This window comes from Trichoplax adhaerens, genomic scaffold (assembly GCF_000150275.1).
Source record: "Trichoplax adhaerens TRIADscaffold_2 genomic scaffold, whole genome shotgun sequence".
Lineage (NCBI taxonomy): Eukaryota > Metazoa > Placozoa > Uniplacotomia > Trichoplacea > Trichoplacidae > Trichoplax > Trichoplax adhaerens.
The window spans coordinates 4,152,439-4,177,597 of record NW_002060944.1 but is presented as its reverse complement, the minus strand read 5'-3'; the positions used below and the strand labels follow the sequence as shown (position 1 = coordinate 4,177,597).

Here is a 25,159-nt window from a genome sequence, read left to right as displayed (position 1 = left end):
AATGTTGGCGCCGGAAAATACGTGCTGTTTATTTTTACCCTGATACCAACCAAATCTCACCTGCATACTGTTCAGTAGAGACCTTAGGGTCTCTAGTACTTATTATGGTATATAACAATAACAATAAAATTTTTTGCTGTATATAATTAACTTTACAGTTACACCTACATATACGTAACATATACATGGACAACTAGATATCTGTATATCACATACTGTATATCTAGTAATCCGTGATATATGTTATACATTGGCGATAACAATATACACAGTGAAAATGTTTATTGTACTTGCAGAGTCGGGACGTTTTAGATATTTACTGTACAGTATACGGCACGACTCTGTTTTCGTTGGCAAAATTTTGGCGAAGAAATGAACCAGAATAGTTTCATGAAATTTAGGGTTACAGCATTCTATGCGTGTATGTATACTCTGGTTTTCGCGGTTCCTCTTTTAAATTTCGCGGTAAAAAAATTACCACTATATATATATACGTATAGCAGCCTGTAAGCTGTGAGTCTACGTTACCTCAAAAGAATAGTCTTATAGGAGCTGCACTCGGGTTCATGGACAGTTTGCACACTAAAAAATTAATGCACCATAGTTCAGTTAGTACCATAGTAGGGACTTTTAAAAAGAGAAGAGACTCTCACTCAGTGCATTGTACAATATTATTATTAATGCCTCTGATAATACCCGCCCACGATGGCCCGTCCCATTAATTATAATTATATGCATTCGATTAGTGTACGTGCGTACGCGTAGTCGGCGTAGACTTCCAAAATATTTTTCGTAAACTAGGGACGAGACTAATTAAACTCTTTAGAGCCTGGATTGAAGTTTTCGCTTTGTGCAGTCTCGAGGTAATTTTCATTTACTCCGCCGTGAATATGTAATCTAATAAATATTGATAGATTAATCTTGCTGGATCGATTGAATAGAAAGTATTGACGGTATAATGAATTATAGTTAACTTACTAAAAGTTGTATTCTTGCTCTGAAACAGTCTGTTGATGAGTGATGTTAATTAAAGACTTTGAACGATGATTTTTACCGATTTTTTGATATTCTTCGACTGTGTAAAGAGCATGCCGTAGGCCAAACATATAATAGACAGCTGATACTTCCTAGATAATTTGATTGCTTTTCTCTATAAGTATGGTAGTTCTGAAGCTGCTAGAATTAATTCTACTGGTAAAGTGCCCATATGTAGGATAGATTTATTTCAACAAATACTAGATCATACGTCGTTGTACAAATAGGAGATTCACTTTATACACTATATAGTAATTTATGTCGATTGTCCTGTTTATAAGTTCTGTATACTGTAATTTCAGATACTTTCATATACAGTACAATTCTTGTAAATGTGGAGATTTAATTATATAATTACGGTGCTCTAGTAGCTTACCTAAAAAATATGTATATAGTGTAATAACAACAGTGCAGTAGTGATCCTATTTTGGCAAGGTGTCAAGACGATTCGTCGCATATTCTTTCATGAAATATCATACGCGTAACTATATAGTACTGCAGCAGCAATTAGTTTGTAGTAACTTTGACTACATCCTAATCGAATTGCCTGTCTTTATTGCCATAATTCAACCAAATGTCATGCAATCAAATTTAGAAAATGGCTAAACTTGCCATGCATCACGGTACAGTAGGAAATATTTAAGGGACTCGATAAACATTTTATAGTTGACTATTATATTATTTATCTTGCCGCATTGCTACGTTCTTTAACATCCCGCCAACGAAATCTATGAATATTCATTATTTATCATTTATATTATTTATTGAAGAATTGAATGACAGCTTCGATTGACTAGGCTTAACTTGTCATAATATTGTATTCACTACCGATACACTAAAATACTAAAGGCTATATAGTATGAAATAGAGATGTTTAGTATAGCATCAATGCTGTACAATAAATAAATAAGTAAAAATTTATACATATGCAATCCTATGACGAAAATGTCTCATAAATAAATAAATATCCAGAACAACGCAGTACTGTGTACACTTGCACGGTACAGCACGTAGCAGTGAATGAGCTCCAATTGTCTTTCCACTTGTAACAGTCGGCTCTGCCATGCTCAATTTGCACACCCCCAATCGTCCAACCAGTTTCTAGCATACTTACGTATCCGGCTTTCCGGTATCCTACAAAAACTCCAGCATAAAGAAATGCTGTGACCGATAGTGCCATTATTCCACAGTGCACGTTGTTCCGCAATTATATAATTATAGACAGTGTAATTGTTACTTCCTTGCTTTCCAATCAACAATTGCTCTTAATCGTACTAGCAAAAATACCCTTTACCTATAACGGGTTTGGCCCATCATAATTAGAATTGCAATCTGCATATCTATAAATGCCTTAATTTGATTATAGTGTTTTTTGTTCCGCAAAAACAGTGCTCCTAACCCACGATGCCTTATAGACAGTAAAAGTTGCTTCCCTACTTCCCAGTTAACAATTGTAATTAGCTATAAAAGGGTAAGCTAAAGCTTCATATTTCTATCTAACTGTAACTTCGCGACGATAGCAAGAAGTTCATATTAGATACGCAATGGAACAAATAATAATCCCACAGAATACGTCGTACAACATTTGCGTTAAATTTATAGCATAATACCAGATGAACTTACGCTGCACAGCACCTAATCAGTAAAGTCGTAATCCGGTAGCTTATGGCACTGCATAATAAGCATATGTTCTTTCATTTAGTAACATTAATAGCATTAACAGGCTTTGAACCATATGCAATCAGAATGTACGGTAGTAGATATACTGTAGCAGTATTATCTTTAATGCAGCAGCTACCTTTGATAGGGTAAAATCACGTCTAGCATAGTCTTATAAATATTAACAAATGAACGATTTCCCAAATGCGGATAATAATGACCCTGCGATAAATAAATATATTATGCCTCATTATAAACATACTCTACATTAGAGTTTGTAACCCGTCAGAATTTTGTTATGTTACTAAATTCTAAGGTGTTTTCACAATATTACGGTACAGTATATTACTCGTATTTCTGTACAATCCATTTTTACAAATTAAACTAATTTAGAGTCATACGCAATTCTAATCATCATGCAATCGAGGTCGTTATGTCCTTAATTAGTACCTTGTTGCCGGTAGGAACTGGATATTTTTTGGCATATACTGCGCTCTATTATGCCGTACAATACTTTTACAGTAGTGAATAATATATGATTTAATCTGTACACTGTACATTATATAACTAGTTGACTAATGAATGCAGTTTACGCATCATTAACAATAGTGCGTGCTATCAAAGAGCATTCTTAGAAATCGATATTATTTACAAGCCAATGCCATTCTCGTAAATGTTGCTATTTGTTTAACCTACCCACTCTGAGATGTATATAAATGTACGAAACAAATTTAACAAATATCATATTTTTCACTAGTTCTGAATTGTAATATACTATACTGTAGTAATAGGGCACTTTGCTCTATATTTGCCAGTTAACAAGTTAACTACGTTGATATCCTAGCTTTACGTGAAATCGTTTACACGGTAACTAATACTAGTGAGCTTCTACGCCCAATTATTTCTCTTACAAAATTTAGTAGACATTACTTAACTTAATTAGCTCGCAGATCACTATGATTTATTGGCCTTTGTATACGGTATTATCGCTAAAGTACCTCCTTACTATCTCCTGTACAACATTCGACATTAGTTTAACATACTTTCAAACATTAATATACGCGTAGCTACCAGATCTTAATTCTAGATCCTATTAAATCGTTTTTTATCACCTTTCTTTTCCTAACGTAGGAACAAAACGATGGCTACTGAAAATCTTCATTTTAACGACAACCGTCACCTCATCAATGTCGTTCACTCATTAGATAAGTTAAGAATTCAGCAAGAATTATGCGATATCCAATTAGTCGCAGACGATGGAAAAGTTAATGCTCATAGGATATTATTGGCAGTGTCAAGTGGTTATATTAAGCAGATGTTACGAGATGAAGATACCGCAGATTTATCATCATATCGCGTTGAGGGTGTAGATAAGCTTTCTTTAGAAACTATAATCGATTTTATTTATTCTGGTACTATAAATATTACCCCGGAGCAAGTCTTACCCATATTTCGTGCTTCAAATAAATTACAAATTTCTAGCATTTCGGAAGCCTGCTATAACTACTTACAGTCGAATGTTGATCTAAATAATTGCTTGGATATCAGAACACTAGCTAGCAGTTATTCGTGTAGCAATTTGATTGTAGCAGCTGATAAATTCATTAGTAATAATATAGAACAGGTGGCACGTTTGGAAGCTTTCCTAAACCTTCCTCAGCTACGTTTTGAGATTTATATAGATGAAGACGCTGCTACAAGTGGACCAAGTGGGGAACAATATGCAGCGGAGACAGTAAAATGGTTACATAAAAATGCTAATTTGTTAAATAGACAGAGAAATCGATTAGGCGAATCTATTCAATACTTGTTTCTAATTGAAAATGGTGAATTAACAGATATAGATAACTTAAGTAGTAAGCAATTAAGTTCACTCGATGAATCTGTCAGGCAAAAAGCGTTACAATCGCGATATAGAAACGATGGCTTATCATCTCGTCCTTCTTCTCCAACTGCTGGCGAGAAGCATACCCCGGAAAAATGTGTTAATTCAGCAATCGCTGTTCGCCAACTAATATTATCGCCACAAGATAACTCGATATTTAGCTGGCATGTGGTAGCTGTTGGTGAAACCAGTGATAAAGTTTACGCCGCTTTAGTTGCAATCGATAATGCAAATCTGATCACTGTATCACTCCATCTCAAATCGCCTGAGAGTTTACTGTGTAGAAGTTCCAACAATGGTAGTGGTGGTAGTGTTAAAATGTCGCTGTTAGGTTCTATGCAACGTGGGCGATGCAGTTTTGGCGTTACAGTTTTAAACAACGAAGTGTATGCTGTAGGTGGTTATGATCGCTTAGGTTGCTTAAATGTTGTGGAAAAATATAATCTGGCGAGTAATACTTGGTTGACATGTCAGCCAGTAAATCAGCGCCATGGACGAATTGCAGTTGCGGCATCATCGGATCATGTTTATGCTTTAGGTGGCTCGCATGCCTCTCATGATCTAAAAAGTTGTGAACGTTACGATCCGATTACCGATAGTTGGAAGCCATTTAAGAGTATGAGAATTGCTAGAAGTTGCTTGGGTGCGACAGTTATAGATGATCAAATTTTTGCAATTGGTGGACAAAATGATAAAGGAACTCTTAGCAATGTGGAAATATGTAACATTGCTTCTAATTCTTGGAATATCGCAAAGCCGATGATTGCAGCACGGAGCCATTTAGGTATATTTAGGATAATAATAATTACCTGAAAAAGTACTTCTATGTAACTTTAGATGTGGACAGTAATACAATAATGTTATCCTCAGGATACCATTAGCAGTTAGCGCTATCGCTATTAAATAAAAACAATGCATAAATTGAAACCGTATTATTAAAACGAAGATAGACTTCGCTAACGTAGCCTGATAATCCGATGTTATTAGGAGTAGCCACGGAGCATAAAGATAGAGGAATATATGCTGTTGGTGGTTGTGATAAGTGGTCAGCAGTTGTCAATTCAGTAGAATACTACGATGCTGGTAATGATGTTTGGAATCCAATAGTAGACATGAAAATTAAACGGTAAGCAAAAATATAACTCCATGTAATATTTACAACCAGATATTGTGCACTATATATGCAGCAGTTGAGTGTTACGAATACGCTATGCTGCTTGTATTTGCAAGAGATTGCTTTCTTACAATAATTAATTATTTTAAATTTATCCTAACAGGAGAGGAGCGGGCGCAACTACATATGAAGGCCTTCTTTATGTTTGCGGAGGATCAGATGGATCTCAGCCTCTAAATTCCGTTGAGTGTTTCGATCCTCGAGCGAACAAGTGGATCTTGCTTAAGGAACACATGAACCACGCAAGGGTTAACGTTGGGATTGTAAATGTTGATGGATGGATCTATGCAATTGGCGGTTTCGATGGATCAACTTTTTTGAATAACATTGAACGCTTTAATCCAAGTACCAACCGTTGGACGTCAATCGTTACAGATAATGATGATGGTATGATAGCACTGTAGCGTGTTATGTATACTTTAATAAGCTAGCGTATAAGCAGTTAAACACTTTAATGAACGATAAAAGCCTTGATTTATTTAGCATTGCGGAAAATAATGCAATATTTATATTGTTACTTTGCGATTTCTAATTTAGTTGTTGCTAGTCGTACTTTTATATCATAAGAACAAGATTTAAGTGACATGAAACGATCCATCTGTAAATTGCAATGATAGAGATAAATCTAATTCTTATTATATCTTTATCTGCGAAAGACATTATAAGCCGTTTTTGTACCTTGGCAATTGTAACGTTTACCTGCTCAAATACGATTATATATTTTGAATATATTTGAAAATATTGTAGTTAATATCGAACTATTTGCAAAATTGACAAAGTAACTGATTGTAAATTTTAATTTCTAAATTTTTGTTCATTCTTATCCACCATGGCAGGTAGTATAATAAAGTACAGATCGACTGATTGTCTCAATTAGCACTCGACATGAGTGCAAGATGACAGTATTATAAGGAATGGATAGCCTCTATACCAAAAGATATTCGATTTAATTTAATTTTTGCGTGTTAGATTTGTCAAACTATCTGATAAATTGTAATAGACAATAACCACGGATTGGCTTTTAAGCGTGAGCCTTTTTAGTCGGCAATTGTCTCTATGGGATATTCCACTGCAAGACTTACCTATTACAATAAATGTTTGCATTAATACTGCAATCCTACTATAGATTACATCAATTAGAAACTCTATTTTAGCACTTTGTAGGTAAATTTCCAATTAGGCATCTATAGTGCACTGATAACTCTTTAGAAGAAGAGAAACTATTTTATACTGCATCAAAACTGGGCCTGAAAATTACGATATGAGTATATTTAGTAAGATTCTGTCTACAAAGTACAAATGCGATTTTTAAAATTACAGAAAAAATATAATTCTTAAATATATCAACATTTCCTGTTGCATTACATCAATGCATAAGTTTTCTGCTTATGTTAATGTACGAGCAAAATTAAGATATACTGTATATACGCGTACATTGATTTTTTGATTTCACAGTGAAAGTGTTTTTGGCTGTATGAATTATTTATTATTAACTGTAAATACAGAACTGTATACAGAAGTACCTTTTCTTATCCACTTATAAACGCATGTATCGAATTTTATACGCTTTGACAACAAACTGTAATATGTAACGGTGTTAAGATTAGCGGTATTAATTACTCCAGGATATCTGGTGAACTAACAATGTAACCCTTATAAAACCTAAATAACTCGATAATAATTGTTGATTTGGAAGTTAGAGCACAAGTTACTGTAACAGACTTTAGTACTATAGGGCGATTGTTTGTAGGAGGTGTATGACTCGATTTTTTGGTAATATAAACAGAAGTCAAAATATAATTTAAATTGAGTTATAATCCGTAATTTTGTCGGAACGCGACAATTTTTTTAGAGCTTTAATAATAATTCTAGATTCAAATACGGGAGTTATTTCATATTTTATATATATTATAAAAAACATTTAACATATTTAAGAGCAAATCATCCATATTACACCCGACACCATTTAGGCATACAGAATACAGTACAATTTTGTGGTAATAAGTCTCATCAATCAGAGTCAGAGGATATACACCATCAAGCAATGTAGATCATAAGATTTCCAACAATGCCGTCATAAATTCTGACTCCAAATGAGAGCTAACAGTACAATTCTTAGCTAATCTGCACCAGTAATTACATAATGTCTAAACTACAATCGACAACATGTAAATTATTTAAATTCTTTACTAGTTATAGAATTTGTTGCAGGTATTCTTCAACATTCTCGGTCTTCCATTTCTCGATACTGTAAAATATAATATAAAATATAAATTATCAAATGTTGTAACGATTGCAAAATAAAGCGTAGTCACTGATAACAATAGACGTGCATACCACTACAGATACTGGTAATCACGAATGGCTTATTTTGCACATAACAGTTTTATGATCAGCTGCAAAGAAAACAGCTTCTGGCCATTTTAAATATGAATACCCAAGAATACGTGTAGTTATCAAACACTGTATTCCATTCAAAGACTATAATTGACTACTCTTGTTGCGCTATGACATGTACATTCATTGTACAGTAAGAGTACAATCTTATGTTCCAATTAAAATTATCCCAATTTTGCGAGTTCATTTGATGAGACATTAGAAGTAAGCCACGTCTAAATACATTAGAGATTACATATAGAGAGTACCCGTACCTTAAGGTATCCTCAACCTCGTTACTTTCATTTATAAGCTTCAAGATGGGTTCTTGACCACGCATATACTAGTACGACAGAATACAACAATGGTAATGAATTAATATGCACCTTTGAAACCTTATTGTTAATACCGTATTACCAATACGGTAAGTATAGTATTCAAACATGTATTAATTACATAACCGAGAAGTACCGACTAATTCCGATATAAAAATGTGAACGGAAAGAAATATTGCATTCTTGTAGTCGGTTATTATTATAACACTGTAAACTGAACTAGTAATCGACAGTGTCAATCTTTAAACTGTAAATAGATTGCATGTACACCATTTAGTAGCTATATGATTACTAGGATTGCAAATATGGAATTCCAAATTATAGAATATAATTTTTAATTATGTACCTTTATAGTCAACTTGGGATAGTTGCGATATTTGCCGCTCTTTATGAAAGCTGTAATTGAATACAAGCAGTATTAACACAGTGTAGGCTAGAGGTCTACGTGCAGATCGTATCGAATTACAATCATCCATTGCATCGACTTTGAAAGATTTCAATCTTTTAAGTATAATAATACCAGCCTGAGCAAGAGATGCAAAGGACAGATACCACGATACTCGATTAGCAATACACACTTGAAGAGTACTCGTGCGTAGCTACAGTACAGTATTGTCACTATCAATTCAAAGTTTTAGTATCACACTATTTGATTGTATAATGGAGCAAAATATGAAAGTTTACCGTAATATATACTAAATAACTTTTAACATAACAATTGCTGTCTTTATAGTTTACATCAACCCTATCGATTTCATTCAATGGATAATGATAAATACAGTAGATTATATTATAGAGCCACTGATAGAAGCTGTCAAGTACTTTAGCCGATGCAAATGCAGTAAGTAAAATTAATGAACTACTGTCTAGCGTGGCCTAAATAAGAGAACTGTATAAATTCAGTGATCACTCTGATAATTTTAAGCATTGTTTTTGTATTTGAATCTTACTTTCAAGGTGAGGATACCGTGGCAATTTTCAGCTGCAGACTTCCAGTATAGCTCGAGTGTACTATTTTTATATACAGTATAAAGAATGAAAGAAAAGATAATCTCAACATCATTTGGAAATAGATTGACTGAACTTGACGGACCGATTCCTCATTTCATAAAACGATTGCAGTTATTACAACAAAAACCTACAGTACCGAGTCAAGCTATGCTATTTTCAATTGCTGAAATCAATATTAAAAAATTTGATAGATCCGTTGAAGATCGAACAATGTGGTAAGATTTCAATCAACATCATGGCTAATATTGTCCACTGCAGATTGAAGAGTATACTGGATGTAGACCAGTGATGCACAGTATTGGTTTGGATTGTATTCCACATCCACAGGACAGTTTATTACTGCAACTTTCATTTGACACATCAATATCATTGAATTGATTTTTACTAAGCCAATGGTAGATTAATATCGTTTAGGAAATTAAGCTACTTGAATTGGTACAAACCTTGTGAATGGAATCTTCCTTATTCTGTTCTGAAGTACAACATTGCTGGCAGTCATTGACCAGTGGATCAAGCTGAAATTGTTTTAAATCACTACAAGAATTACATAATAAATTGGGTGAAAATCCCATACCACGGCAAAATTCAGGTGAATGGCTAGCAAGAGTACATGCCAACCAACTTATTAATAAAGTAACCATCAGAAATGATGATGGAAAGGCCATCGTTTGTGGGACCGCCATTATGTCCCGGCCTTTCTAGATTGATTCAAGTCCAAGTTTCTACTCCTTGCTGACAACGAAACTGGTCGGAGTTCTGACGACTTCTGTCCAACAATACATTTCCTTTTTTTATGACCGTTTTGACTGCTTTCTATAGTCGTCGTCGACGTGGATCGGTCAGTGTACTGTAGACAAGAGGCTGTATCAATCTTGTAGAGACATTGGAGAAATCTACTGTATCCTACAGTACTGTAGACTGTAACATCGGAGCGTCTGTCTGTCTGATACGTCTCCACGTAGCAGTATGAAGATGTCGTCCAGTGTCTGTCGATGGACAGACAATGGAAGGGACTACGGCCGTGGACTTCTCTCTCTCGCTCAGTAGTCGCTGCTACTACTGTACTACCAAATGCAAGTGTGCATTATGAAGTCCAGTAGTGTACTGTATATTCATTATTTTCAAGAACCTAGAGTGCAATTTAGCCCTTGGTATACATTGCTAGAGAAGTTTCAGCAGTATGCTGCAGTGAAGTTGTTTTTACCCTAGGTTTTCTTTTTTACTGCAGCAGGGACTATAGTACTTTACTGTACTGTACTGTGAACTGTTCCTTCCTCCACTGTAATCAACTGTAATACCCTGTACTGTACTGGATTTTTTCTTCCTCCTTTTCCAGTTGCAAAAGTACAGTTGCTAAGGAGTTGGGGTCATATTTTGTCGCACAGGCATACTAAAGGAAATGATAACGCACCAAGACCCTGACTTGATGTCCATAGCTAGCCTGGAAAAGGAGGAGCCGTTTATTGGTCAAGGGTTGCAACGGCATTTTAGGATCTCTTTTTGTCCTATACTGACATTCCTTGTAAGGTACTCAGCTACGGTGATACAGTAATGTAACAGCAGGGACTACAGTACTGTACTGTACAGTACAGTACTAAGTTTTGTCCAGTACTGTACCTTGGACGCAAAAAATGGTACTGTAGCATTACAGCACTGTCAGTGTGTTTAGTTGTAGGCAACTTTCCTCTCGTCCGATCGCTTTAGCGCACGTGCAGGTACGGTACTGTACTGTACAGTGTACTGTGGAAAAGTTCTACTGTACTGTACTGTACCGCAGCCTTTGGCTACTGCTGAACTCGGCTAGACAAGGAGTTTGCGCACACTTCCTCCTCTCTTTCTTTCTACACTTTCCAGCCACAACGAGCAAGGTGTCATGGTAGGTCATCTCCAATTCTTCAATCTATACACAATCTTACTCCATCTTTGCATCAATTCATCTCTTTTTCTCCTATCCAGTAACAATAAATACCAATGTATCCGATTTGAGATCGAGTCATCATGAAATAGTTGGTTTTTTTTCATAATTATTCTTCGGTACAGTCAAGATAGTGGATAGTGACATGGACTATTGTCAATAGGACGCTACATGCTCGTTTCGTGCTTGCAGTACTTCCAATTCTATAGGAAATGACTAAATAGAGTAATACCTTGTGTCAGTGAGAAAAGTTTCCAACATGGCGATCGCTAGTATTTTTCAATCGTCATAACGCTATTCGTAGTTTCTAGGATGTCCATTGACAACGGTTGCATGGATTCTATGCTTGGATCGTGGATGTTGATTAATCTTTCCCTCCTAACTTTTTTAGGCCACTAAAGTTAAAGCACATCAACTTCGAGGGCAGGGCAAAGAAGACTTGATCAAACAGCTCGATGACCTGAAAACGGAATTGCAAGCTTTACGCGTTGCTAAAGTAACTAGCGGCGGCCCTAATAAAGTTTCCAAAATGTAAGCCTATACAATCAATTCGATAACTTAATCTACTCCAATAGCACCTGTAATAAGACGATTGCAACACAGTAGTTACTGCTAGACTTGGGTCTATCAAACCAAGCATGAATCACTCTAGCTAATAATCGATGTGTAGGAAATCCCTTGCTCTTTCGGTAGGATTAACCTAACTTGTAGATAGCAAAACCAAACGAAACCAATGCAAGGATAGTTTCTACTGCCACTACTCTTACACAGATGGAATTGAACTACCTTAACTACAATGATAACACGCTGTTTGCTAGCTTTGACAGTACTGTATATCCAGTACGGTACTTTAGTAGATGCTTAGTGATAGCCTATCAGAAGTTGTTATTCGATCATACTACTGTACTAGAATCCCATTAACTGTCAAAGGACTATTCGTAATATCTTTCATTATACTTGTCGTTGTGTTGCACTGGTGTATAAAAGGCTAAATAGGACAATATAATACTATACTTCAACCAAAATTACAATCGACTAGAAATGAAGGTGTATCCTGACAGTGTAATAATCTAAAGTACTTGCTAATTTTCCGTTCTTTTGCTATCTAGTCAATCGGTTAGAAAAGCTATCGCTAGGATCAAGACGGTAATTTCTGAAAATCAACGAGAAAATTTGCGTAAATTCTACCAGAAGAAGAAGTTCGTACCACTAGATTTGAGATCGAAGAAAACTCGAGCCATGCGAAGAAGGTTAACCAAGTTCGAAGCATCTAGGAAAACAGTTAGACAAAGAAAGCACGATGCTCATTACGCCATACGTAAATATGCTGTAAAAGAGTAAGAATGCATTAGCATTTTATTTTGTCTGATGTGCTATCTTATTACATTTTACTATACTGGAAAGATCTGTAAAAAATTTTCGTTTGAACAAAGTCGCAATGTGGATGTAATTCCAGTTGCTGAATATGTCCACATAGAATAATAAAAAGATTTGGTGAAAAGAATGCCATGTTTGAATCGTGAAATTTACTTGTACCCTTGATCTCAATAACGGTTATATAGTATACTGTACTGTTTACATTTATCTACCAAATGGATGTCTATCAATACAGTCTCATTTGTATCACAGGGTTAGTTTTTGTGCGTATTGTTGCTATAAAATCTTCAATGTTAGATGCAGACCAGTCAACCCAAATGCCGTTATTATATGTACATGTTATGTACTGCACAACACGGCAAATTTCTCCGAATTAACGGCACATCTAGACTGCCTAGCAGTCCAAGATTGAACACTTGTATTATCTATATCGATATACACTTATTACAAATATAGTGTTGAAATAAGGCTTCTAATACCCAAAAATTAATTACCTATTCACTGACATAATCAATCATGAACTCCACAAGATGCACTATTTGAACAGTAGCCTTTCAACTGACTTGTAAAATTGCCAATAGCTCTACTCTCTGTTACTTTATGTTACAATTCTACTAGAGGCACGATATGCACACCTGGAAATCGAACAGTTCAATTTTTATTTCTGCTGCCTGGGATAAAAGCTTTCCCGTCTGAAGACGTAAACATATCTTCAACATGATTCCAAAATTACCGACAAATAAATACAAATTAGAATTATTTGTCTAATCATAACATAAGTGATGTAAAATGTCGCAAATACGACGCCTCTTAAATTCAGTTTATATATGTATATATAATTTACTTGAATACTATACGTATTACAATTTTTAAATAATATAATCAGAAATTCCACTCACTACTGCAAGCTAATCAAATACTTTTATCAAAATACAGTACATGTGGCGGGAGTTATGAAGGACAATAGTGTAACTAAGGCATAAGGCAATATTCGTGAACGTGGAGGTTGATTACCCCCTATGGTCGTAAATACAGTATACGAGAAATACCCTTACTCATCAATTTTACATTTATATGAGTGCTTGTAACATTTTGACTGGTAAGAAATAGCCAACGTGGTGATTTATCAAGAATTGAAGCGATCCTCACGGCAGTGATTTCCCCGTTCTTGATCGATATCTGTATCCAGTCCATCTATGGTGACTCCAAAATATAGCTAATGGCACAACTAGCATGTCCAACAATTTAGTTATGAAAGAAATATAACCATAGAATATAAAACACGAGTCATCAATGTTGCCCAAGCGCTGTATAAACGAACATACCTGAAGATAATTTAAAAAATGATAATATTGTAGGTTAGCTATGTAATAACAAATTGAAGCTTTTAAATGATTAAATCATCAGATGCTAACAAGTATGTATGAAATCGAAGTCTTCTTGAGCTATTAAATATCTCTCCTTTAGATTGGCAGATATTGATTACTATATAACTAATAGATGGTAACCTTTCGTCCATATTCACTTCATATAAAATTCTCATCCGATTCTAATATCCTATCGTCATTTAATCTTACTAGAACAAACTTTATGGATACTCGTTACTCTATGAAATACTATTTTACTAACTTTACTTACTCTTTGAGGAATCCAACATAACAGATGCCAAAGTGTTATTATAATAACAATCCTCGCTAATTTCTCAGTTTGTCGAAGATCTCCACTACGGCTAGATTGCAATAAGGATGGTTGCATAACGAATATACTTCTTACTCGAATTGACATACGTTTCAATTCCAGTAAAACTGCTAATGTTGTTAAAAGTAAAATGCCACTGCAAGGAATAAAACAACTCAAATCTAACCATGATGTAATATATTCCAAAGAGTTAATCTCATGCCTATGATCAATAAAGATCTGACAGATAGGAATGCAAGAAATTAAAGCAAATTTATTTAGGGATAATGATATTATTCCAGTAAGAATGCTGGCAATGAATATCAACAGCAACAACAATTTCATCTTCCATGGACTACATAAATAATTATAACGGAATGGCTTTTTAATAGCTACATATCTCTCCAAACTGATTACAGTAGCTATTAATGTAACAAAATTTGTCCATATCTCGATCAAGGAGCCTACAATATTACAGGTATAAATGCCACCAATCCAAAAACCAGCCAATTGACTAGGAACTACGATCAATAAAATTAATATCAAGAACCATGTATTGACAATGGCTAACAAAATTATCAATAAACGAGCCATACTATAAAAATTATTACTTTTGTACTTTCGTAATGATCTACCAATCTTGTAAATGCATTGGATATTAGTCAAGGTAATAATTAGCATAAAAGTAGTAAATGAAGCATTGGCAATAATGCTACGTTTTGGTAAAATCCAGTTCTTGGATATAGAGTTATTAATGTTACCATTGATGCAGTTCATAAATTTAGATTCGTTGTTGCAAATTTTCATTATTTTTGACTGGTAGTAGTAATCTAAGTAGACATTAATGGTGCTGTAGTTGGATGGATAGTTAGGCTTTGAATAAATTTGCACGCTATTGACTGTCGGTAATAAAGATTTAACTATAACCCAAGAATTGTCGGTTTATCAATTAAAATGAATCTCAATAATTGGTAAATTAACGTATTAGTGTAACAACGATTGTGAAATGATATCCTTTTACGCGTACTTTGGTACTATTTATATATGTAAATATTAACCCTTTATCGGGATAAAAATGAATAAACAGGTAAATAAAGCATTCAGTGGCCTCGATTAAGAATTAGTCTATTAAAAAATGAACTGGTTAGATAGAACATGCTACGTAATATGAGTATTAATTGATGCAGCACCACAATATAAAATGCAAGACAACAAAAGTCGGAGCGATAATTAGGATAATTCAAAATTAGTTGAATAGAACAATACTTACTTGCATGCATTGGATAGAGATTTGTAAGAATAAATTATAGATACTACGTGACTTATTCAGTATCATGAATGTAAATACAACTTAATATAAAGAAATCGGCCAACCTTCGGCTGTTAGTTACCACAGTTCTACTAATTGTTCGTTTTTATTAATACGTATGGAGACAGTATATCGCCCAAAGTTATTTACAATGATGGTGTAGTCAATAAATTTAAATTTTACGTTATCATCATTATACACGTACGCATGTGAAATTTGAATTAGTTTTGTCATTAAAGTTTACATCAGTCGGATTCTGACAGCTTTCGTGACGAAAGCTACTTGATGACGTCCAATATGGATTTTTGTTTTACTGTTGTGAAAAATAAACAAGATACTTTCGATATCATCCATTAGTCAAATGATCTAGAAATTCTATATTGGACAATTTGGTACTTTCGATTTCTTTTACCGTGTGATTCCTATCTAGAAAACATAAAATTACACAGTATATCAGTAGTATATCAGTCATGATCATCTGCTATTTAGAAATTGACAGATAGATTACCGGTTATCTAGGCAGTATGCTAGATCATTTCCAGGAAGAGTTTACATAAATTAGAAAATGACGCTGGGTCTCTTTAATCATGCATAAATTGGCAGATTTTGCTTTGAGATCTTAAGATCCTATTCCCTATTAATTAAACAGATTAGGAATTCTATATTACATAATATCAAATCTTAATTATATTCTTATCGTAGAATTACTATCTAATAGACTTAATGTATATAAAAATGCGAGTAGACAATGCCGTCAAGAAATTAGCAGGTTTTTAATCATCAGTATCGTATTCCGGTATTAATTAAATACAGAAGGAATTTACATAAATCAAAAATGACGAGGTGTCTCTTAATAGTCAGTAAACTGATAAGATTCTGCTTTAGCATTTCAAAACAAACAATTAAATATTGCTGTCCCTATGTGAATCGAAGTTTCTATTTCCAAGCACGAAATGAATTTTCTTACTAAATTTGATAAGAACACGAATTATTATCGTACGTGAATAAATCGTGAAATTAACAATCAGATAGACCTATAATTTATAGTGTTTCAATGGATATTCATATGTGCCATTATTTTATATTTATGCAAATACGTTTGCAACTTGATAAACATTAAATAAATCCGGTTTTCTAATAATGTACCGGTAGGAAAGAAACAATAATGAAATATTTGAAAAATTATCCATATAGCTGAACTATTGTATCTGAAGAAAGTGGACGATAAACAAAAAAACAAAAACAAATGATAATTAAAATAATAGAAATGATACTCATTAATCGAATCAAGATCTTTAATATATTCGATATGAAAGGAAATTTGTAAAGTATATTGCAGAAGAAGATTTAATTATTCCATAGGATTTTGACTATAGCTGACTAAAACTAAAGCAAAATATTCTATTAATAAAAAATGATAATTTAATTCTCCATCGTTTTTCGAAGATTTAACAGCTTCTACTAGCATGTAACAGTTATCACAGCATTAAGTAAAGTCAATACCTCGCTATTTGTGTTCGACGGTCTATGTGACCTTCAAATATAACTGAAATAGCTATAGTATACGGTTTGCAATATGAGCGAAAAGAGCGCATTAATTTTTAATATCACTTTAAAGTACCTCAACTATCAGAAAGCTATAGCATAGGTAGTTGATGAGATTGAATAAAGTTACAATTTGATTTACAATTTGATTTTTATTGCTCAAAGTATAGCTTAAACCTAATGTTAGAGGCAATCGATTTATTTGCCTTCATGTAGCAATAATTTGATGCAGGTAATTTTTATTTTAGACCCGTTTTTATTTTAATATTACTTGCAGGTACCGTGCTTTACTATTTATCGCGACAACGTATCTATGTTCTAGTTAAATTAGATGAAACAATGATCATTTTCCATGAAAAAAACTTAGTCAGAAGTTTAGACAAAAGTTATTAATAATTTAAAATATGCTTACGATGATTTATTATAGCTGTGATCGTCTTCATACTGCAGCGATATCTAACAGGGATCTCCAATTTCTGAAGCACCTGTCAACGGCTGATCTAACATCCTCTAGTCGAAGAAAAATTTTTAGCTCGATGTTTTCACACAGAATATATTTTTGATTGTAATATAGTATAATGGACCCTCCAAATAAACAAAATTTGAATCTCTGTATCATATAGCATAAGTAATGTATTGGCTACTGTAGTGCAGCAGAGCACATTTTAATCAAGAGTCTCTTTTTGTATTTCAACAAAATTTGAATCTCTGCATTATATCGCATAAGTAATGTTTTGCTTACTGTAGTACAATAGAGCATATTTTAAGATTCTCTCTTTTCGTAATCGCAACAAAATTTAAATCTCTATATCATGTAGTTTATTAAGAATGGTTCAGTTTTAAAAACTTGAACGGTAACAACGAAGATTAATAGAACAATGTAATCGCTAAAATTCAATAGGTTTCCAAGTTAAAACGTGACCACATTTATTTTATTTTTTATCTCCGTTGAAAAAGATTTTCTCTCCATAAATAAGCGAATATCACTTTGTAGTTCATTATATATAATTATACGTAGACAGTATATATTTGTGCTTTACAATGTACTGCTATTACCTAGCATACCACCATAAACGTCCTGTAGTATCCTAAAATATAAATTTTATGAAATGGTTTATTCATTTTATTAAGTGCATAGCAATTGAACTTGATATGTGCTAGACTTTATTGACATTTTCTGCTATAATGATACAGTTAATTACATGGTACTACGATTTTATACAATTATAAATGTCAATTGCATTCATTAAGGTTTGCTATAAATTGGTTTACATTGTACTTCCTAAAGTTATAAATTAGCCTACAGAGAGGCATATTTTAATAAGAAACGGACTTGCCATCGAAATATTATCAAGTTATAAATTATATTTAAGATGCTTAGGAGGACACACCGGGTACGAGACTTGATACTTTTGCTCTTGCGATCTTTATTAGTTGCTATCAATAATTACAATTGCACGTTTTTATAAGAGCATTGTAGTATTAGTGAACACGAATGAAACTGATTGAATGAGTATCATGAAGTAAATATATACTAAAAGGTTATCATTTAGAAGCTTTATTAGAATAACAGAGGGCCAAATCATTGGTATTATGAAGAAGCTAACGTAGAAGATGATTTAGCGTTCAGTAGCAGCATTTCAAGAAAATCCTGGAGGTAAATGTAGAGGTAAGAGCAAGAAATAAGTAGAATCTGTTTTGCATTCTAGCTGCAGAAACTACGATGAAAAAATTTTCATTTTACCGTCGCTGAACGCTTCGATTTCTATTTGGTACAAAGCATTATAATTATCGTAGCACAACCTAAAAATCTAATTTTACTTTAAACACTTGATGCAATATATGATTTGATGTACACACAACCTTGCATACGTAGATTTAAAATTTTAAAATTTATCAATATCAGAGAGTATTCCTGAGCTAATACAATAATTCACAATTACCCCAATGTATAATTCATTTGTAACAGAAAAGCATTTCAAATACGAAACTGCTTGTCATTAATTCTGTCATAAAAAATCAAAATATTGCTAAAAATAGTTAGGTGAGTTGTTTCAATGATTTATTCGCGCAAATATATAGTTATAAGTTGGGCAAACCTCATATGTGATTTTTGTCATGACTCGAAATATCCATAGCAGTATATCTTCATAAAAGATCAAACAGTCATCAGGATATATGTTAGATATTATGTTGTGCTTTTACTTGCATTATGAATTTATATGTTCTCTAGTGATAAATTAAAAATTAAAGTAAATTAACAGATATACTTAGAATGAATATGATACGTGTATAGTGTCCAGGACTATCTAGCCTAAACCAAGTTAATACAATGCAAATACTGTAGTTTGAGTATTATTTCAAATTACTCTAATAATTTAAACCTTAAAATTGCCCCATTTTGCTAATTTAACCATAAATTATCAATGGCTGACACATCATACCGGAATTTACTCCAAGAAGACCGGAAGATACATGCAGTAAGAAAGTAATACGTGATTTGTGAATGAATTACACCTTTAACTGACAATTGATAATAGCTGCAATGGGTATCAATTATTTATTGCATAAATAAATATAATGCATTTCAATATATAAAATATGTAGTATAGCATCTTTAATATTCAAGCTGGCAAAAGCATACATATATATACATTCATTAACTTTATTTGTATGAAGCTGGTTTATCAAGATAGCCAGCATAGTCACATATAAAGAAATATTAACAATTATGGCGGAACCAATGGTAACGACTTTCCAATTCTTGACCGACGTTTCTTGCTAATACATTTTTGCTGACTCCAGAATATAGCCAATGGCACAACTAACATGTCTAGCATTTTTGTTATAACGGAAACGTGAGAGTAGAATACATAGCTTGCTTGATCGATACCGCTCAAGCGCTGTATGTAAGTACATATCTAGAGGCGATAAAGAATTAATAAATTATTGTGAATTGATTTAGCGATAATAAATTGAAATTATTAACGATTGAATTATTGGATATTGAAAATTGATATAAAATCTAAATGGCATCAAGTAATTTCTACACTAAAATATTATTCTTAATCACTTGCTTAATATTAATTATTTCGCCAGCTAATTCTTTTAAGAAATAGTAATCTTCTACTCGAATTCACATTATAAATTCTACAAGTAACTCAAATCCAACGCGTATCATCTATTTGATTTACTATAGAACTAAGAATTCTAATTAGAACTTGGCATAAGCGATCTATTGCGTAAAGATATGCGTAGTATTGCGCTTTTTACTTACTCTTTGAGGAATCCAACATAATAGATGCAGAACCGTTATCATAATTACAATTCTCGCCAATCTCTTAGTTTGCCGAAGATCTCGATTATGACCGTATTGGGATAAAGGTAATGGTATAACGGATAGATTTCTAACTCGAACTGACATTTGCTTCAATTCTAGTAAAACTTCCATTGTTGTTAACAGTAAAATGCCACAGCAAGGAATAAAACAGCTCATATCTAGCCACAGAGTAGCATATTCCAAAGAATTAATATCGTGTACATTATCAATAACGATTTGACAGACAGGAACGTAAGCGATTAAAGCAAATCTATTTAAAAATAGAGATAATATTCCAACAAGCGAGCTGATGATTAATATGAAAATTAATAATAGTTTAATCTTCCATGGACTACATAAATTATTATAGCGGAATGGCTTTTTAATGGCTAGGTATCTCTCCAAACTGATGATAGTAGCTAATAATGTAACAAAATTTGTCCATATCTCGATTAAGACTCCTACAGTATTGCAAGTATAAATACCACCAATCCAATAACCAACCAATTGACTAGGAACTATGATTGATGAAATTAGTATCAAAAATGATGTGTTGACAACGACTAACAAGGTCATCAGTAAACGAGCGGCGCTATAAAATGTGTTACTTTTATATTTTCGAAATGATTTACCAATCTTATAGACACATTTGACATTGCTGACTGTAATAACTAATGCTAAAATAATAAATGAAATATCAATTACAATGCTTCGCTTCGGTAAAAGCCAGTCTTTGGATATAGAACCATTAATAGCACCGTTTATGTTCTCCATAAATTCAGATATGTTGTCGTGAATATTCATTTTTCTAGTTGGTAATAGCAATCTACATATGTATTAATGGTAAATTGATGGATAGCCAATGTTGAAGTAATAAATTATCATAGTATTGACCGTTGCAGATAATTATAGTCGAAACGTTGCTTGCTAAACACGATGATTTTCGATAATTGAAATATTAACGTAAGGATGTAATAATTTGTGAATGATGTCCTTTTGCTATACTCCCTTTATATATGCATATGTCAAACATGTGATTGGATAGTAATGAATAGATAGGCCAAAAAATGGAAGCATTCAAATAACGGTGGTTAAATTATTTTGCCAAATAATTAGTTAATCAGACTCTATATGACGCATAATATAAATAAAAAGTACAGGCTATAATGACAACGCCGAGACAACAAATGTCCAGTAGATAATGAGTATAAATAAAATAATATCATGGCAACAATAAATACTTGTATAAGATTAAGATTTGTATAGGTAAATTATAGATATTACGTGATTTCTTCACTATCGCAACGGTAAATACAATTTAACATAAAGAATGATCTAGGACCTGCTATTATTATAGTTTTACAAATTATAAGTATTTATTATATACATCTTCCCAGGGTTATTTTTATCCTAGGAAGTAAATTTAATTCTAAGTTATTGATACCTAGGAAAGCAAAATTTCGATTATAATTAGTATTACTCAAGCTGACAGTAGTTGTATTCCTAAGATCAACAACAAAGCTGTTTTTCTTTATAACATTGACTATCGATATTTATTGTACAGTCAGTATAAAATCAACAATCTAATTCTAAATTACCTATAGATTGAGTAACCTAAAAGTTAAATGAGGTGAATGACTTCATATTTTCCTATTCATTTATATCTTGCTATAAAATTTTTTACCTCGAATGCAGCGTATAAAGTTATACTAGAATGATACCATTAGGACTGAAAGTAAGTACCACTATAAGTTTGAAAAGTTGGTAACTATTTATCTTAGAGAATCTTCTAGATTATCTAGAATCTCTATCCAATAACTTTATCGTAGGAGAGGATTTATACAACTAGAATATTGAATGGGTTTCTTAAGGGTTGTGGTATTAATAAAATTTGCTTTTACTACTTCTCCACAAATAATTAATACAACAGTCTCTGCCAGAGATTGATTTTCATTTCTCAAACGTTAAACAATTTACTTCTCTGAGAATAAGAATTGATATCTTATGGGAACAAACCTGAAATTATCACTTTGATCTGGAATTGTAGCAATTTAAACCTTATACATTTTAACTTAAAAATAGATATTGTATTTACATTTAGTAAATAGCATTTTTAAGTAATTGTATCCAAGCTTAAATTGGCAACATTAAGTAAATCCAGTCTCCAAGTGACATAGAAAACAATGATGTAATATTTAAAATAAATGACGTAACAAACACTATAAAGTCTCAAAAAATAGACATGCAAATGAAAACAATACCAATAACATAACAGAAGCAATATTCGTTAGCTAAATGAAGATTTCCTACAGGACAAAATATAAGTGATGATTTTTCTAGAATATCTTGTATGAAATCTTCAGTAAAGGATATTTAATTATTTTTCATCATATTTTGACAATACTTAGTTCAAATTAATAGACAATGCTGTATTAATTATTTTCGAAGGCCATTACAGAGTTCAACCATTTCCTTAACTCTATTAGTCGACAATTCCAACTGTATAAAATCTTTATTTAATATTTTCCTAAATCTCACACTGTATACTATCTACGTGACTTTCAAACTTAAACTGAAATAGCAGTAGTATATATGTTGTGACATCGGAGAGATAATTACATAAATTTTTAAACGTCACTTTAAACTACCAAGTTTGTGATATAAGTTCGTAATTGCTGAGATTTAAAGAAATTGAATCATTTGATTAACATTTCGGAAAGCTTTGATTAGTAATAGCCTTTCTGGAAATAGTAGATCGATTTCTCTTCGTATAATAATGTACAGTTAATTTATTTGACGTGCGATGATTATGTTTAGGACTTGTCTATTTTTCGTTTCAACTAATCATAACCACGGTACCTACTAGAGAGAGCATCTATAATATCAGTACAATTACCGGTACTTTATTCTGTATTTAAATTATAATACGGAATATTTAATTTATTTGAAGAATTTTTAAATAATGGTCATTAATGAAACAGAACTAGTTTACAATTATAACTGGCGATTATCTTCTGATTGTAATGATATTTGGCATCGGATTGTAGTTTTTGTTACGTACGTGTCAATGGCCAATGTAATGTTATGTATTCAAAGAGATACTTTATTTCATTATCTTTTATACGGGAGGCATTGTTTAGTGTAGCAGACTTAACGGTCTCTTTTCTTAGTTTCGACGGAAGTAATCTGAGCTTTTATGTAGGTAATTAATGTTACGAACAAAAATACCGGGAGCCAGTAATTAAATCTATTAATTGAGAGATTCAATCGATTTTTAGACTGTGTTTTGATTGCATTTCAATTTCTATAGAAAAAATTTTTTGCTATACTTGTATACTGGATAATGTATACCTTTGCAAGGGCATATACGTACGTATGTCCGTATATTATATACGAAACTCATATCTATGTATATAATATGATATATTTATAACGTCATTACCTACTATATTCAATAAATTTCTATAGTATCCTATCATGCAAGTACTGCGCAATTTTTGTTTTGCTGGATGAAATTTAGGTTAACATCAAATAGACTTACTGATACCTTTGTATATATAATTTTACATATTATGATACGATTTTCCAATAGACAAGTGTATGAGAAGTAATTACGAAATTCAACCATAACTTCGAATCTTTGAATTCACAGTTTGGCTTAGCCCGAGGCTTGTGTATATCAATTTCATCTTTCCATGGGAGGGTTATCAAGATTTGGATTACATTCGATATTAAGGAGATCATATAAGGCGTTAGGCATACGAATTTTGCTTTAAGACTTTTTCTATGATCTTGAGAAAGTACAGCTTTTCTATATGAATATTATGACAGTAGTATATATGAATGAAAATTTGACATTTTTTTGTTGGCATGTGAATAAGGAGATACTATAAAGCAAAATAAAGTATACGCTTATTAGCCTACAAAAATCAGAAAAGATTACATCATCATTGTATTTAAAGAAACATATTTTAACAATGACGTTAAAATTTATGCGCCGTCACGACATTATAAAGAAAACCAGGCCAGTATAGATGTATGACAAGGAAATAAATAAACAATTTTTCTATCCTAGCTTTAGAAATCTAACGGAAGTCCTTATCATCCGGTACTACGAAAATGTGGATGTGAATATACTATACATAATGTATTCATAGAACTATCCTACTTTTTAACGCTGTTATGTTAGATCAATATTTTGCATACTATAAATTTGCAAAGTAACGTAAAACTCATCTTTGTAGTAGCAAGTTTCTAAAGTTGCAAAATCGATGGCAAAAGGTCATTTTGAGACAATACTGTATTTAATAATACAGTATTCGCCTTAGTCTAGCTTTCTTTCATAACAGAACCAATTCTTTTATAAGAAATTATCTATAGTGTTAATTCTTTTATAAATTAAAAATATTGTTAGAACAGCGGACGGAAATAAATTTTTATTCTGATAATTTTCTTGCGCACTCATAGTTACAAACTATACGTACATCGCAGATGATTTTATCGTACAACACCACTTCGAAATAGCCGTAGTAATATATTTAT

At 32.6% G+C, this 25,159-nt stretch overlaps 3 protein-coding genes across 3 annotated transcripts; 2 read left to right on the top strand and 1 right to left on the bottom strand.

The window, feature by feature from the left end:
* Nucleotides 1-3,835: 3,835 nt before the first annotated feature.
* On the top strand, nucleotides 3,836-6,157 carry TRIADDRAFT_21099 (uncharacterized protein; the record flags this gene model as incomplete). Its single annotated transcript, XM_002109912.1, has 3 exons — nucleotides 3,836-4,760; nucleotides 4,911-5,363; nucleotides 5,865-6,157. 3 exons carry the CDS (start codon nucleotides 3,836-3,838, stop codon nucleotides 6,155-6,157), a joined length of 1,671 nt encoding a protein of 556 aa, XP_002109948.1.
* Nucleotides 6,158-11,312: 5,155 nt separating this feature from the next.
* Nucleotides 11,313-12,905, top strand: TRIADDRAFT_35487 (expressed hypothetical protein). The gene is made up of 3 exons (XM_002109911.1): nucleotides 11,313-11,351; nucleotides 11,782-11,921; nucleotides 12,500-12,905. The coding sequence occupies exons 1-3, from the start codon at nucleotides 11,349-11,351 to the stop codon at nucleotides 12,729-12,731; spliced, it is 375 nt and encodes a 124-aa protein (XP_002109947.1). The 5' UTR covers nucleotides 11,313-11,348; the 3' UTR covers nucleotides 12,732-12,905.
* A 7,122-nt stretch (nucleotides 12,906-20,027) lies between these two features.
* Nucleotides 20,028-21,421, bottom strand: TRIADDRAFT_53370 (uncharacterized protein; the record flags this gene model as incomplete). The annotated part of the gene is made up of 2 exons (XM_002109355.1): nucleotides 20,028-20,219; nucleotides 20,576-21,421. 2 exons carry the CDS (start codon nucleotides 21,419-21,421, stop codon nucleotides 20,028-20,030), a joined length of 1,038 nt encoding a protein of 345 aa, XP_002109391.1.
* Between the last annotated feature and the right edge of the window lie 3,738 nt (nucleotides 21,422-25,159).

What these genes read in the sequence shown, in the direction of transcription:
- TRIADDRAFT_35487 (XM_002109911.1), top strand. An exon ending in CCTAATAAAGTTTCCAAAAT is followed by an intron (nt 11,922 to 12,499) that starts GTAAGCCTATAC and finishes TTTGCTATCTAG; the next exon opens with TCAATCGGTTAGAAAAGCTA.